The 16583-nt window shown below is 42.2% G+C and overlaps 1 protein-coding gene across 2 annotated transcripts in view; it reads right to left on the bottom strand.

Annotated features, from left to right (window-relative positions):
* Positions 1–16583, bottom strand: part of ALDH1L2 (aldehyde dehydrogenase 1 family member L2) — a 38518-nt gene that overhangs the window by 9485 nt on the left and 12450 nt on the right. For both annotated transcript variants that reach the window (XM_081129058.1, XM_081129059.1), the window contains 15 exons: positions 15659–15760; positions 15354–15443; positions 13752–13886; positions 12582–12707; positions 11960–12051; positions 9818–9965; positions 8341–8460; positions 7629–7756; positions 5791–5941; positions 4138–4208; positions 3955–4060; positions 3659–3746; positions 3080–3173; positions 1388–1484; positions 689–787 (listed from right to left, as the gene is read on the bottom strand). In XM_081129058.1, coding sequence (XP_080985184.1) covers positions 689–787; positions 1388–1484; positions 3080–3173; positions 3659–3746; positions 3955–4060; positions 4138–4208; positions 5791–5941; positions 7629–7756; positions 8341–8460; positions 9818–9965; positions 11960–12051; positions 12582–12707; positions 13752–13886; positions 15354–15443; positions 15659–15760 — 1647 coding nt within the window. The remainder of the gene's footprint in view (positions 1–688; positions 788–1387; positions 1485–3079; positions 3174–3658; positions 3747–3954; positions 4061–4137; positions 4209–5790; positions 5942–7628; positions 7757–8340; positions 8461–9817; positions 9966–11959; positions 12052–12581; positions 12708–13751; positions 13887–15353; positions 15444–15658; positions 15761–16583) is intronic.

Here is a 16583-nt window from a genome sequence, read left to right on the forward strand (position 1 = left end):
TAATGAAATAAATTAGTTTAGAGTTTATTTTAGTCACAGAATTCATCTTAATAGTTCTATAAATGGCTTTTAGTCCATATTTACAGAATCATGACCAATCTATAGTGGGTATCTGTCTATCTATTGACACCTCTCTCTCTCTTAATCATCTATCTTAGTGGAGGGAATTATATCAGTCCTGTTAACTATGAATTGAGGATTTTTAAGGATCTACCAGTGCAGCTCTCATAGTCAATTTAGGGGTTTATCAAAACCTCAAGTGTCAAGGACCTAATATACTATAAATGCAGAGCAAGAAATAGGTCATAACAGCTCTTAAAGGTTTTTTATACAGACCTATAACTTTTTACAATGAAAAATTATAAACACATATAAAAGTAGACAAATAATATAATAAAACTCCATGCACCCATCACCCAACTTCAACAATTACCAATTCATGGCCAATTTATTCCACCACTCACTTCCTCCCCTCCTGGGGAGCAGGAGGGAAGCAAAGTCTAGACATTATATAATTGAACCTATAAATATGTCACGAGTAGCTCTAAAAGATAAGGACTGTGTTGTTTTTTAAAAAAATATAACTGCAGGACTATTATCACACCTAAAAATTCACTACGTCTCAGAAGTACTTTTCAGGTTTAGGAATTTCTGTTCGACTCATGGAGCCAATTTAAAGGCGCCTTACCACTCTGGTCACAAATTCATCGTGGATGGATTCTTCCACAAACAGCCTCCCCGCTGCAATACAGTTCTCCCCTTTGTTGAAAAATACCGCTCCCATGCCCTTGGGCAGCAGAGGAGAAAAGATTGTTAACAGGACTTGGGAAGTTGGGATTGTCGTAAAATTGCACATACTGAGAATCAGATGCTATGAAAGGCAGCAGACGACACAGAGAGGTCACAGACAAGCATGATCCCTTGGCCTAGTTAGTGATGAGACTCTGCTTTGATCTGCTTTTAGGGGTTTTGTTTCTCCTTTCCCCCTTTTGGTCCAGGAGCATGTAAAAAAAGTGTGTAAAAATAAGGACATGCCACTAAGGACAAATTTTGTGTCACAAGAAAATTTAGATTACTCTATACATTTAAATGTCATACTTGTATAGCAAATTTTGTTTTTGAGATCTCTCCATTAGTTTGTATAAATCATGAATGTTTAGAAAGACTCCCCTGCCCCCAAGTTTAAAAACATCCTAATGAGACAAATTATAAAGACATTATTTTTAAAATTAAGTGCTTTGAGTTTTCCCATATCTAAGCATAAAGAGGATAGTTTCTATATATGACAAGACAAGACTAAATCTCACTTTCAGATTTCTGATGAGCAAAGAGGTGAAATGTGTTTTAGAAGTAGGCTTCTATTTAGTTGAACTTGACCCACTCTTACCATTCGCACAGCTTTGTCAAGTTCACAGTCATTGAATATTATAAGTGGAGATTTGCCACCAAGTTCAAGAGAAACTTTCTTCAAGTTGTTCGCAGCACTAGAGAAAATAAGTGAGAAATGAACATTTAGACCCTCTCTCTTTCTCTCTCTCTCCACCATAAATTACCATTTGACATGGAAAACATAATTGAGCCTCAAAAATATTCAGGAATTCATACAAAGACAAAACATGATGGTCGAATAGTGATAATTATTGAAACTGGGTGGTGAGCACATGGGAGTTCATTATGCTATTCTGTGTGCCTTGTATATATTAGAAATTTTCCGCAATAAAATGTTTTGTTTTAAATTCTATGGTTGCCCGGCTGGTGTGGCACAGTGATGGAGTGCTGACCTATGAACCAGGAGGTCATGATTCAATTCCCGGTGAGGTCACATGCCTGGGTTGCTGGCTCGATACCCAGTGGGGGGCATGCAGGAGGCAGTCGATCAGTGACTCTCTCTCAGCATTGATGTTTCTTTCTCTCTCTCCCTCTCCCTTCCTTTCTCTGAAATCGATAAAAACATATTAAAAAAAAATTCTGTGGTAAATGATTAGAGATCCTTATAGGTAAATTCAGATTCTTTAGGTATAAGAATTTTGGTTACATAGAGGCCTGGCAAGGAATTTAGCCTCAAACCAGATTACTGGAGCATTGGGGGAAAAATATAGATTTTTTAGAAATATATTGTTTTTTTCCCCCCTTTCTTGCAGAAGTATTACTTAAAACATTTTTAAAATTTAAAAAAAAATGCAGAAAGAAAAAAATCTCAATTCAATGGCTCAATGACCATTGTTTTTACCATTTTGATATAGTTATTTCTGGTCTGTGTCCAATCATAGCCTTTGCCTTATTTAACCTACTTGGGAATCGCCCAATATATACAATTTTATACCTATTTTCCTTTCCATTTACCATTTTAACAACACTTTTCACTGTTATTAAAATGCTCCATAGACATGACCGCACAGTATTCTATTATGTTGACCTCCTTTAACCACTGCCTTATTTTGGACATTTAGATTATTTGCAATTATTTTCTTAAAATATATTTTTATTGATTTTTTTTAGAGAGAGAGAAATGGAGAAGGAAAGGAAGGGGGGGAACAGAGAGAGAGGGAGGGAAGGAGAGAAACATTGATTGGTTACCTCCTGCATGCACCCTGACCAGAGGATTGAACCCACAGCCTGGGTATGTGCCCTGACTGGGAATCAAAGTCCACTGAGCCACACTGGCCCAGGCGATTATTTGCAATTTTTAAAAAAACTAATATTACTGCTTTTTAGAAATTAATTTTATTAATAATCCAGATTTGTCATTTATATGTCTTTTTCGTTTCTTACTTATGCTCCCAAAACAATTTGGGCCACAGATGTAGTCCAGAAAATGTTTCGTGCTGGATTGTTAAAACTACAAGTCAGGCACAGAACTTTAACATGGCTCTAGTTTTATTGACTGTGGGCTTTACAATTTGGAAAGCATTTTACTATATTCAAACATTTCAGTACCCTGCAGTGATAAGTAGATTTCTCTTCTAAATCTGATGTGATTTTTTTCTCCCTCCCAAAGCACCCTGTTCCAAGAAGGAAAAGCTAAACCAAAAACCTGGCTTAACAGGATCTACAGCAAACTGACTATTCAAACCAATACCTCTTCATGATCTGTTTGCCAACAGGAGTGGAGCCAGTGAAACCAAGTTTGCGGATATCAGGGTGTTCAGAAAGGTGTCGCCCGGCTCCTCCACCTGTAGAATTAGGGAATCATACGTGATTTAAAACATTAGTCAAGTTCTAATGGCTGGGGTGGCTTTGAATTCATTGAAGGAGACTTCTAGGCTCTCATTTAAATCTTAGTTTTACATTTTCTGTATTCATTATAAACTGACAAAAATCTAAATAATGTCCTCCATGTAACTGTCATCCCCCCTCAAAGATGGTAAGACCTGTGTGTGTTTTTTTTTTATCTTCCAAAATAGTTTTTAAAAATTGAAATGGGCCACTTCACGGCAGTTCTATAATGCTGTTCACCGGCTGCCCCTCCTGGCCTCCCCATGCACCATTATATCTCCAGTTTAAGATTGTAGGGCATGGTAAGGATATTTACCCTTCGTTAACTGGTAAACAGTATTGAGTTTTGATACAGTTATAATTCAGGGCAGACTCGGGTGGGGAAACAGCCACTCAGCTGCCCCGCCCCCTTCGTTAACTGCAGTGAGGGGCCCGGGCTTACCCGAGCCTGGAACGATGTTGATTACCCCCTGGGGGAAGCCAGCTCTGGCAGACAGCTCCGCAAACTTCAGGGCGGTCAAGGGCGTGACCTGAGCGGAAGCAGACGGCAGTGACCTTCTTCAGGCTGTCCTGTCCTTTAGATCAGTACCCAGCTTTCCCTCGGTGGCTGCGCTAAGGTTCATTTTATTTTGACGTAATTTCGGACTTACAGCAAAGTGGCAAATAGAGTACAAAGAGCGCATGGCTCCGATTGACGGAAATAGGAGGGAGGAGATGCAGCGGCCCCTTGCGCCTCACCTGCGCTGGCTTGAGCACTAGGGTATTGCCTGCGGCCAAGCAGGCGGCACTCTTCCACGCCAGCATCATCAGCGGGTAATTCCAGGGGATGATTATGGCACAGACGCTGCAGAGGAAGAAAGGCGACATCCTTAGTTGTCTGGAGCTAATGTAAGTCACTCAGAGGCACTCTCCTTGTCTTACCCAAGTGGCTCCTTCTTGGTAAAGGTCAGATTGCGGTTTGGACGGGCCTGGTTGATGGGAATTGTAGAACCCTAAAAAGCAAACAGGGTTGATACCTAGTTTACTCTTTGAAATGAGTGACTTTAATCTGTTTCAAAATAGGTTAAAGACTTGAGGATATTATGGGTGGTTAAAAACTTTTCCCCCCCTTTAATCTCAAAGAATCCACTTTCTGTCTTGTTTTTCCCAGCTGACATGAAAAGGCAGTGTTCACTTTGTAAGAAATACATGCACACCGAGAAAGGAACTGCTATTTCTCTCTTGAAAGAACTGAGGCACAGGAGAAGAAATGTGATTCTAATTTATTCACCTCCATTCCAATTTCTTGGCATGGTAGAGAATGTTAATTGTCTGCCCAATATCCATTCTCCCCTCTGTCCTTAGTGACAGAAACTCTATATTCCTGATGGGGATGGCAATATGCCTGGACAAAACACTGTTTTCCAGTTTTCATAGCAGACAGGGATGGTCAAAGGAAGATGTAAGCACATGGCATTGAAAAGGGAAAGCTCTTTAAAGTAGGCTGACTCAGCTCTAACAAGTGCTCTTTCCCCCTTCCCCCTACTCCCACTTCTTCCAGCTCAAAATTCTGCTGAAATGCCTGGCACTGCAGTGGTTTTCATGAGACAACCTCAAGAATGGAGAGCACATGGTACAAAGGATGGCTTGGCAGAGAGAGAAGGAACCTTCATCTCACATACTAGACATGATTGGGTGTCTTTGGACTCCTTGAAAGTGAGATAAAAACAAACTTCTTAGTTGGGTTCTCTATTATATGCAGCCAGACTTAATCACAACTCATTCATGATAGTAATCCTTACTGAAGCGATATATTTGTTTTGTCACATAAAACATAATTGCTGTTACTAATACAAGTGTATAATCTCTTATCTGAAACCCTTGGTGCCAGGTGTTTGGGATTAGAAACATAATATAATACATATACCTTAGATTATGTTATACTACCTGTAACCCCCAGTAGGTCTGGGGCAGCCTCCCAAGGCATTGGAGGAATGGGGTGGGAATGCATTCTGCTGTTTGACATAAGCCATACCTTTCCCCTTTGTAGCCCCAATGCCAAGAGCAAGTATGGTTGCTATTTGTCATCACACATGTGCTATACATTTTTTATAGTAAAAGGAAAATGAAATATTTATTGTACCCATGTCTTAACTTTTTTTTCTTATACCCAGCCTGCCTAGCCCATCTACGTTAGCTTTCTGGCCTCGGTAGGCATTTGAGTTTGCCATCCCTCCATGATACCACGTTTCTCCCTCTATATCCAGAAGGTTAGAAGCCCTCAGGAGAAATTACCGTAAAGTATAAAGAACATGGCTGGACTTTAGTACAGAAAATTTTGATTTCAAATCCTAGCTCTGTGGTTTACTTACTAACCATGTTACCACAGGCAAGTCATTCAGGGTCCTCAAGCCTCCGTTTCCTTACCTGTACTAAGGGGCAGTAGGTATGCAGCTGCCTCGGATGACTGTTACAAGAATCCAGTGAGAAAACCTTCATAAGGGGCGGCTCTGACACAGTGTCTTTACAGGCTAATAAACGTCCATCCCTTTTCCTGTTGGAATGACCAACGTGGAGACAAATATTTGCGCTTACCTGAATTTTGTCGCACCAGCCAGCAAAGTATCTGAAAGTTTGCACAGACATTCCAATGTGAGTCTTCAGAGCCAAGGTGTAGACAGCGCCTGAATCGAGGGCTTCGATGGTTGCCAGCTCTTCTTGGTTTTCTTCCAGCAGGTCTGCAAGTCTGCATGGGCAGTGAAAGAAATCCATGCAACAAACACTGATTGGGGCCCTGTATTGTACAAGGCACCATCCTAAGGGCTGAGAATTCAGAGGTGAACGCAAAGGGCCCAGGTCTCTGTCCTCATAGGGAATGTGGGGAGACAGACATTAAACAAATAATGCCATAAAAATTTGTTTCAAGAGTTACAAGAGAAGCAGAGGGTGTTGGAAGCCTGTATGATTCGCCTCATAAATGCACAAGAAGTAGAACAGTGATTGCGCCATGGTAGTCCAAAGGAGATCAATGATAGAAATTAGTGGGCATGTGGATAGTTCATGAACATTCAGGGAGATGTCAGAGTGCAACCCACAGCCCTGGAGAATCCACGAACACGTGAGCATTTCTGGTCGGTGCAGAAGTATTTCTGACGCTAACTGAAGAGGGCAAGATAGAAATAGATGGAATAAATTACAAACACCAGTTTCTGTGGGAAGATAAGTCTAGGACTGTCTTAATGACTATGAAATAGTCAAAATTCCTCTTTTTTGTTCGCTTTGGCTATTTGCTTTCCGTTAGTAGTTGTCTGAGCTGTCTCCCTTTTGGATCATTCCAAAGTCAGGCATGAAATCTCCTACCCCTGTGTTCCTTCCAGATCCTGCTCCAGGAGGTCTTTTGACCACAGTCAGCTATTTGGCTCAGGTAAGCAGAGAACTTAATTCAGGACTGAAGTGGATTCTTCTTGACACACTCAGTCATCAGTTTATAACACCCCTTCCAGGCCTGAGTGTTTTCCTTCCTTGCGTCTGTTTCTTACACACAAGGAGGTTTAAATTTTGTCGTGGGAAACAACAGGGTGCTGGATGTTCTCCACTTGCTGCTGTGAATCATTCACCCTGCTCTGCGACCTGGGAGGATGACCTTCATAGACTGCATCACTCGGCTTCCTGGCCCTCACTGGGTTTGGCCAGTGAGAGTCCAATGGGAGGCACGCCCAGAAGACTGGTCACCTAGAGGCAAGAGTGGCTGGGAATTGGAATCCCCCGGCTCCCTCACAGAGGGGAATGGCTTCAGCAGCTGCTGTGTCCCCCAACCCAAGCCACCATAGTGTGGTCCTCTCCATAGCTTTAGATCGTGCCAGATTCTAGTAACAGCCCCTTCCTCTGTCCCTTCAGACCTTGGAGTAGTGGTAGCTGTCCCGTTGCTGTCCTTGCCTGGGTACTTCATCTTCCCTTGACCTTGCCTGCACCTTGGTAAATAGTCTTTTATTAAACTTCTTTTCCTAATGGGACCTTGACTGATACAAACAATAATACGAAAGTTAGGAACTCACATATGTGAAATTTTACATGATGTAGGTAACAGAAGACATATTATAGGAGCAAATTAGGATGTTTTAAAGAAATAGTTTAAATGTTGGCAATGTTAGTCAATATCAAAGATTGTGGGGTTTTTTGTTGTTGTTTTTTTTTAAATATATCTTTATTGATTTCAGAGAGAGGAAGGGAGAGAGAGAGAAAGACAGAAACATCAATGATGAGAGAGTCATTGGTCAGCTGCCTCCTGTATGCCTCTGACTGGGGATTGAGCCCGCAACCCCGGCATGTGCCCTGACTGGGAATCGAACCCTGATCGCCTGGATCCTAGGGCGATGCTCAACCGCTGAGCCACGCCCGGCCGGGCAAGATTATGTTTTTTAAAAAAAACATACCTGTACATCAATCTTCCTCTTTCTCTTGCATTCATTCTGCCCCATTCGCCGTTTTCAAAGGCATCCTTGGCTGCTGCTACTGCTTTATCAACATCCGCCAAAGAAGCATAGGCTACTTTGCATATTGTCTATTTCAAGATGAGTAAATATCGGTTAAAGGCTATTTTATAGCGAGATATATGATGAATATGCATCTTAGAATTAATATTATATTATAAAATCCAGGAAATTGTATGATAGAAAACCAATACATCCAGTAACATAGTAAACAACAACAAAACAATTTAACCTGAAAATTGTGAGCCTGAAATTTGGTGCTTCTTATGTCCCACTACATTACGGAAAGACACATTTAGGAAAACTATAACTATTTCTCCTACTGCCTCAGGGAAGCTGAGTTTCTTGCCATGGGCTTGCAAAGTCTGAAAGTTTCCCCCCACATGTAGCTTTACGTGTAGGGGTGCCTCTGATGTGTACATGTACCTGTCTAAACTCATCATAAATAGTCATTCTATAAAATAGGCTCCTATAGTTGACAGCAGCCAGTGCCAGAATTGAACAGTTGAAAGGAATGCCTGAAGTCCATTTATATTAAGTGCTCGGAGGCAGAGTGGCAGAATAAAGCAACTCCTTGGGATTCTCTGTTTTACAACTGTGTGGAAACTAAAAATCCATGACCAGTGGCCACTGTGCTCCCTGAGTAATTACTTACAGAGCCATCTGTTGGGTTGACAGTGTCGTAAGTCTTTCCATCCTCAGCATCTGTGAACTGTCCGTTTATGAAACACTGATAGGGCATTTTTACTGTCATGTCATTCACCTCCTTTGAAACCTAAGAGAGAGAGAATTATGTTAATAGAGTCAAAGGATTTCCGTGCTTATCCATTTGATACTGAATAGTAATTAAAAAGCTTATTCACTATGGCAGAGGGAGAAGTTAAGTCAACGGGGTTCTAATTCCTACTGTCCAGAGGAGACAAGCATATGGGAGAGCTGGGCCCCATGATGCTCAGGGCTGCTGGGGCAGGAGGGTGGCGCCTGTGATGATGGAAGTGCTGGAGGCTGGGCTTCATAAAGATCTGATTTTCTTTCTTACACCCACGAAGAAACATGAATTCAAAAGACCTCCAGATAATGGAAACACTACCACCCAGTGGCAGCTTCTCTGAAGTGCAGCCACTGCTCTTACCTAAAGCCTTGGAATTGCCTTTATCAATAGGTTTCCTCTTATGCCGGTGCCCTTTTGAGCTTTCTTTCCTATGTTCCTCCCCATTTTCACTTCCTCTCTCTTACATACGTGTTGCCTAAATTGTACACTTTACTATTAGCTAACAAGTGAATTTAGGTTAGTCCATTAACCTCTATGAACCTTGGTTTTTTCAACAATAAAATGGAGATAATACCTGCTTTATACATTTATTATGAGGAAAAATTGAGATACTCTGCATTGCTAGTGGGACTGTAAAGTGGTGTAGCTACTTTGGAAAAGGGTTTGGTAGTTCCTCAAAAAGCGAAACACAGAGTTACTATATGACTCATCAATTCCACTCCTGAATATATACCCAAGAGAATTGAGAACATATGTTTACATAGAAACTTATACATTAATTTTCATAGAAACATTATTTGTAATAGTCAAAAAGTAGAAACAACCCAAATGTACATGAACTGAGAAATGAATAAACAAAATGTGGTAGGTCAACACAATGGAATATTATTTGGCCAGGAAAAAGGAAAGAAGTGATAATATACTCTACAACATAGATGACCCTTGAACAAATTACGCTAAGTAAAAGAAGGCAGAAGCAAAAGGCCACATATTGCATAATTCCATTTTTGTGAAATATCTAGAATGGCAAATCCACAGAGACAAAAAGTAAATTAGTGGTTTCCAGGGGCCAGTGGCCAGGGGGGTAGAGCTGAGAATTATTGCCAGTGGATACAGGGTTTTGTTTGGGGGTGATAAAAATGCTCCATAATCAGATAGTGGTGATGGTTGCGTAATTCTGAATATACTAAAAACCACTGAATTCTACATTGTGAAAGGGTAAATTTTATGGTATCTGAATTATATCTCAATACAACTGTTATCTTTAAAAGGTTTTAAGTCTAAAAACTAGGGAAAGACATAGCATTCTTTTAGAGTACAGGGATCTTAATGATTCAGGTTTTAAACACCATAGACTTACATAATCCACTACCAGCTCTGCTTCCTGATCTTCCCCTCTCAGTTTCCTCACGACTTTTTGGATGAAGTCTTCGAACTTGGTGGCCATGTAGACATCTTCATTCTGTAACTGAAGCCCACCACATTTCTGTCTGATCTCTTCAACCAGCCTTAAAGTAAAAAACAGCTCATGTTACTTACATGTGTTAAAGGGTTTAGGGGAGCTGTATTATTACATTTGTCAAGTTGCTTCGAAGTAAGACTTATGTCACATGCTTTTTTTATGAGATCTTCCATGATAGTAATCAGAGAAACTGATAAGACTGGGGGGAAAATTAAAAAGCTATCTGGAAGGACAATGGTAGTTCTTTATACATGCCTAAAGAGAAAAGAAATCAAGACTAAATCATTTTAATTACTTTCGATGCAAGCAAGATATAAGGGGCGCATAAAATCAGTTCCTTTCCTTTCAAATGTAGTTAAGGAATAAAAAAATAAAGGAAATTTCCTAACTGTAAAGATTATGAGAAACATAAGTCATATTGCAGAATATTTTCTTCAGATTATGTGCAAGAATAAAACAAACAGTTGTTTGTGTTACATGGCTAATATAGATACTAATTAGAACCATAGGTCAATATACTTTTTGAAGCCTTTTCCAATCCTTTGACTTTTCACTGATAATTTTTCAAATTACAGCTGTTATTTGACATTTCTTGGATAGCAGTGGTGTACTAGGTGCAGGATAGAAAGTCTACCACAGTTGTTGTTCAGTCATTTATTGTCTAAAAGAGACGAGATGCCTTGGTAGTTCAAGATAAAAACATTAGATGATTATGGTAAGCCAGACACTCAAACAGGAAATGGGTAATTCCTGCAAGAGTATCTTGCTGGCAAAAAAAAAAAAGTACTAAAAGTACGGAATTGAAATTTTTAGTTGAGCAAGTTAGAAGTTCCTGGAAACTCATGAGTCATAGCTGAAAGATTTATAATTTGAGGAACCAAAACTCTTGACTTTTGATAATGATATTTGCTCTTGAGATGACTGTTTTTGATTACCAAACTACAAAAGCTTCGTGAATAAAGGGACCTTGTCTTGTTGATGACTGTGTCCCCAATGCACAAAAACTGTTCCTGATATGTAGTAAGTGTTCAATAGATTTTGTTAATTAAATGAGTGAATAAGTGAATAGACAGAATATTCGTCGAGAACACACTCGCTCTGTTGACATGAAGGATTCTGTCAAGAGGAGAAGCATTCCTTACCTGTTTAGTTAGTGAATGGCCATAGTGCCAAAGGAAAACATGCCTCTGCAATACTCCCCCATTAGGATCCTGGTACACTCGTCTGCCACAGAGGGGGCTTTCTAGGACTCCAGCCTTTTCAACTTGCTCTAAAAACCTCTGTGGAGAAATTCTGACTATAGAGCAATGACCCTATTCTCACAAGTAGCCTACAACCCTCATTCTAGATAGATCTTACTGGGCAATTAGAGAGGAATAGGAAAAAAAGATTTTGGTGGGAAGTGTAATCAAGGTCAGGCATCCCTCTGAATCAGACTATGTAGGATATTCCTGATGGACACTGTCATCCAGAGCATCCCAATTCCAATGTCATATTGGAGGAAAATCAGCTAAGAAATATAAAGACACAAATTTAAAGGGAACAAACAATTAGAAGGGTTGCTTTTCTGGGTATACAGGAAATATGAAAATAACTCCCACTCTAGCTGGTTTTGCTCGGTGGTTAGAATGTCGGCCCGGGGACTGAAGGGTCCTGGGTTTGATTCCAACCAAGGGGCATGTACCTCGCTTGCAGGCCCAATCCCCAGCCCCGGTCGGGGCACGTGGGGGAGGCAACCAATCGACGCATCTCTCTCGCATCGATGTTTCTCTCTCTCACTCTCCCTTCCACTCTATCTGAAAAGCAATGGAAAAAATATCCTTGGGTGAGGCTTAAAAAAGAAAAAATAACTCCTGGTTAGCAACAAAGAGAATGGAGCAAATATATGTGTTTGACCATGGAAACAAACCAAAAAAGATGGAGAGAAATATAGTAGACAGGTAGGATAAAGTAATAACATCCAGAACCAAGGATTTAGATTTGATTTTCAAAGTCATAGTCAGAATCCCCCATGGAGGGTGTGTGTGAATAGCGGTTTACCTAACCACATCCATTGAGCTCGCTCCAGATTTAAAGAAGTCTGTTGAGTCTTCGATAACAGGGACGTTGCTTAAAATTCCAGCCCAGATGACCTACACAACAAGGGTAACTTTTATGAGGGATGTGCCACGTAGAACACTGGCAGAGACTGGCTAGCTCCTCACCAAACCCCTTTCTTGTTCATCTTGGATACATGGCTTGACTACATTTCTCAGCATCTCTTCAAGTAAGATGCAGCTGTAAGACTGTCATCTGGCCAACAAATATGAGTAGAAGTGATCCGCATTCTGGCTTTGACCCTTGAAAAACTTCCCCCAACCAGTTCCCTGTGCTCTTTTGCCCTTCTTGGCTGTCTGGAATGGAGATGACCCCCAGGTTGACCTTGAAGAGAGCAGAGCCTGAGTCCCTGAATGACTCCACCCCAACCCTCATTTCCCAGCTTTACCCCTAATCCCCATACCAACCTAAAACTGCCTGGATTATTTGTGTGACTGGAAAATAAATCTGCATATAATTTGGGGGTTGATTTCTTATTGTAGCTAATACAAAAAAGAGAAGATAAAATTCCGTCTCCACGACTTTTCCCAAGGGAAGAGAAATAATGAGGACGTCACACGCTCACCCTGATGGTCTCCGCCACCTTCACCTCTTCGGGTGTAAGCTCTACCACTGACGTCTCGCCCGCTGAAAAGTACTGAGAGGCAGGAATCATCTTTCCATCTTCAAACTGCAGATTCCTTACCATCAGCTACAAAAGAGCAACGAAACAAGAATTGAGGATTCGGGCAATTCAGAAGCGAGGTTGGTGGGAGAAGGCGCCACGTATCACATGTATTTAAGGAGTAGATCATTCGGCAAATTCAAACACGTGGAGGAAGAGCACTTACCATATGTATAAAAGGATTGAAATCGTATTTTAATAATGGCAGTAGCAGGAGACAGTTAAGTCTAGGGGCTGATACATCTCAAAATGGATAATAAGCTCCTGAAAAATTGACATTTGATGTAGGTATTTGGACTAAAACCTACTATAGCCACCCCTACTGCCATTATCCGAACACTTCAGCATGCACAGTACTTAGTATGTATGTGCTGAAGCGTCTTATTTAATTTTATAAATCCTGATTAAATTATTATCAGCATTACTATACCCATTTTACTGATGGGGAAATGAAGTTAATGAAGGTGAGTGATTTGCCCAATGCCAGCAGCTAGTAAGTAACAACGCTGGGGTTACAACCCAGAACTAGCTGGACCCTGAAGCCTACAATCTTAGTAACTGATGTACCCTGCAAACTAGCAGAGAATATCTGTCATGTGGCAAATTCCCTTTTGCTTTCTTCATGGGGAAGCTGCCCAAGCGCCCCCTGAGGCCAGAGCCTACACTCCCAAGCACAGGAGACCATCTGAAAGAAGACCACATTCATCTCTGCCAGTGGGAAGGCAGATGGGAAACTCTCTCTGTTTCATAAATGGGGAAACTGAGACTCAGGGGGGAGAAGCATCCTGCCCAAGGCCAGCTAGTGGCAGAGCAGGGATTCACATCCTGTTTTCTGACTAAATCCCACGCACTTTCTACGGTGCAGGTCCTTGGGGCCCATCCCGGGAGACCTGTTCTCATCCAGGCACATGGACCCAGCTCAGCCCCAGAGAAAAACGGGGCACCAGTATCTTGAGTCTCCCACATCCCACTGCAAAACCAGATCAGCTGGTGAACGATATTCCCTTAATAGCTCAGGTTATGAAGGAAGCCCAAAAAGGTATTTTATAGGTGACTATATTGAACACTCACTGCTTTTCCATCGTTGCCAAAAAGAACAAGTCCGTTTTTGGTAACAAGGCCAGGCTTCTTGGCACCTTTAATTTCCAGCGGTTGCCCAGCAGGCACCAAGCTACTCAGTAGCGATGAGCCATAGAATGTGACCATCTGAGAAAGAGATCAAACCCAGAGTGTGAGTGGGGAAGGTACACCTCTGGACGGGTGTGCGCAAGCAGTGCTCTGCAAAAAAGCTGGAATTACCATTTACAATGAAATCGGGACACCCCAGTGTGAGAGACTGTGTCAAGCATCTATAGAAATGGCACAAAGCAAGAGGCAGTCTGCAACTAAATGACTGAAGGGTTTCAAAAAGTGCCCCACACCCAGACAACATGAGCATGTGTACGTTTATCGTGTATTCCCGCGGACACCAAGGTGAGAGAGGTAAGAAGCTGTCACGGCCTTGCAGGTGCAGCAGGCGTGTGAGGGGAGCGGGGGTGCCGGGGAGGGAGGGCAGCAAGGGCTGACGCGAAGTAGAAAACAGGCGATTCCAATGCAGTGGGATTACTGATGGGCAGTACAGGGTGCTCTGTGGGTCAGCTTATGGACTGGATCTAGGCTGTGACCAAGGGACCCTTTGTTGTTATAATTCTATGACTATCCGCGATCATTTATTGAGTACTATCAAGTTAACCTTTACTGAATACTTATGGCCGGGACCGAGCACTTAAATGAATTAACATGTGTTAACTCATTTAATCTTCACATACCCCATTTTGCAATAAGGAAACCAAGGCACCCATTGGTTAAGTAACTTGCCCCAGGTTACGCAGCAAATAGTGGCAGAGCCAGAATTTTAACTGAAATATTCCAGCTTCAGATCCCACACTCTTAACCACTCACTATACTTCCTCCCTTGGTCCTTCCTTGAACCCACATATTTCTGTTGGCAACTTATACGCACTAAGAAGCCAGCTTAAGTGCTGAGATTACCAAGACAGCAATTTGAAGCCTTTGCCCCTAAAAGGTTTGTAGTCTAGTGGGGGAGGAGGGATAGATAAATAGACACAATATGCAGTGTTATGTCAGAGGCAGGCAGGGTGTGGTTGGAACAGAGGACGGGCACCCAACCCCACCACGCAGGACCTGTGAGGTCAGGAAACTCCTAGGAGAGGAGAAACCTGAGAAGCTGAGCTGAGCTGAGATCCCTCCCTGCCCCTGCCCGGCCTCTCACACCTGCTCCCCACACCCGAGGCCCCGGCTTGATTGCGAGTATTTGGGTAATGCGCCTTCCTGTCTCTGGGTCTTCACCTTCTCTCTCTCAGCTCTTCCAGGAAGCCTTCCCTGACACGCCTAAGCCTGGGCCCAGGCACTACAGCGCGGGTCTTACTGTGTGACCAGTGTTCATTCACTTCCCCTTTGCCCTGAAGCTGCAGGCTCCGCGAGAGCAGAGGCCGGCCCAGCGAGTGCTCTCTGTGGGCTGAGTAGAGAAGGGGCTGTTTTCTTTGAGCAGGTCGCATATTCCTAGAATCACTGACCCTCCTCATGACCAAGGGAAGACCAGGGGAAGCCTAGACTTATGTGTAATGCCTCTCACAACCGTAACATGAGAAAAAAGTGATCCCTAGAACATACCTGTCCATTTATCTCTGTCCAAGCTCCAGGGACTTTATCATGACCTCGGATCCAGTTATGTAAAACTTCAGCAGACTGATCCCAAGAAATCTAGAAAAGCACAAAGCCACAGGCTGAGCCTCCCAATGTTGACAGTGTCAAAGGCAACGGACACATTTCTCTCTATCAGAGGTAGAAGTGGGTGGGGTGGGGTGGGGCGGGCTGGCTTGGAGATCTACCTTTGGGCCGAAAAATGGCACATTGGGAACCACTTAAAGGTTGAGGGCCATGAATTTGGAAATGTGCTGTTGAGTTGGTATAAATACCTCAGCATTTTCCTTTTTCTGGATACCTTCATATGTTGCCCCTTTTTCTGGCTGGGGAATCCGAGGAGCTTTTCCATCAGCTATGAGTTGAACAGCTTCCACCTAAAATCAGAAATGTTACCTGTGTTAACAGCCCAGTGGGCAATGACAGCATGATCTGTTTAACTGAAGTTTCTGCTGTGCAGAATCACTGCATATAAATCTGTCCAGAGACTCAGACTGTGATAATAACTAGCACTTTTTCAGATCCATCTATCTGGCAAGCAATGTGGTAGCTACTTCATGTGAAATCCCCTTCGCAACATCACACCAATCCTGCGAGATGGACATTATTACTCCTGTCTCACAGAGGAGGAAACTGGGGCTTAGAAAAGTTAAGCAACTAGCTCAAGGTCGAATAGACAGCTTGTAGGTGTCAGAAAAAAGATCTGCGTCCAAGTCCATCTACTGCCAACATCAAGTCTGTACTTTCTTGTTTTAACAAATTTCAATCTCCCCTTGGTGACTCAATGGAACTTTCAGGGATATAACTGTACAATAAATCATTATGGATTATTTATGCTCCTCACGATAATTCTAGACTGTGATCACATTGTTACATGAAAGTAATTCAACTTGCTTTCTAGCTTAGGATACCTGGAATTTTAAAAAGTTAACATCTACCCATGAGTTTGATTGCCTTTGGGATGTGTCCTGCACTCTCTCCCATGCCACATTTATGTTTGCCTTGAATTGAGAGACTTTCTCCCTCACTGGGAGGCCTATGGGAGCTCAGGTTCTCAGATTTCTCTCTAAGCCCTCACAGTTGCTGACCAACCTCCCCAAGAGCACATGGAGAAAGCCATCTGGAAACAAGAACAAGTTTACAGCTCGTTCATCTTACCCACTTCTGGCTACAACATCATCTGGGCTTGGGTACAGGAAC

Source organism: Miniopterus schreibersii, assembly GCF_964146895.1.
Source record: "Miniopterus schreibersii genome assembly, chromosome: 2".
Taxonomy (NCBI): Eukaryota; Metazoa; Chordata; class Mammalia; order Chiroptera; family Miniopteridae; genus Miniopterus; species Miniopterus schreibersii.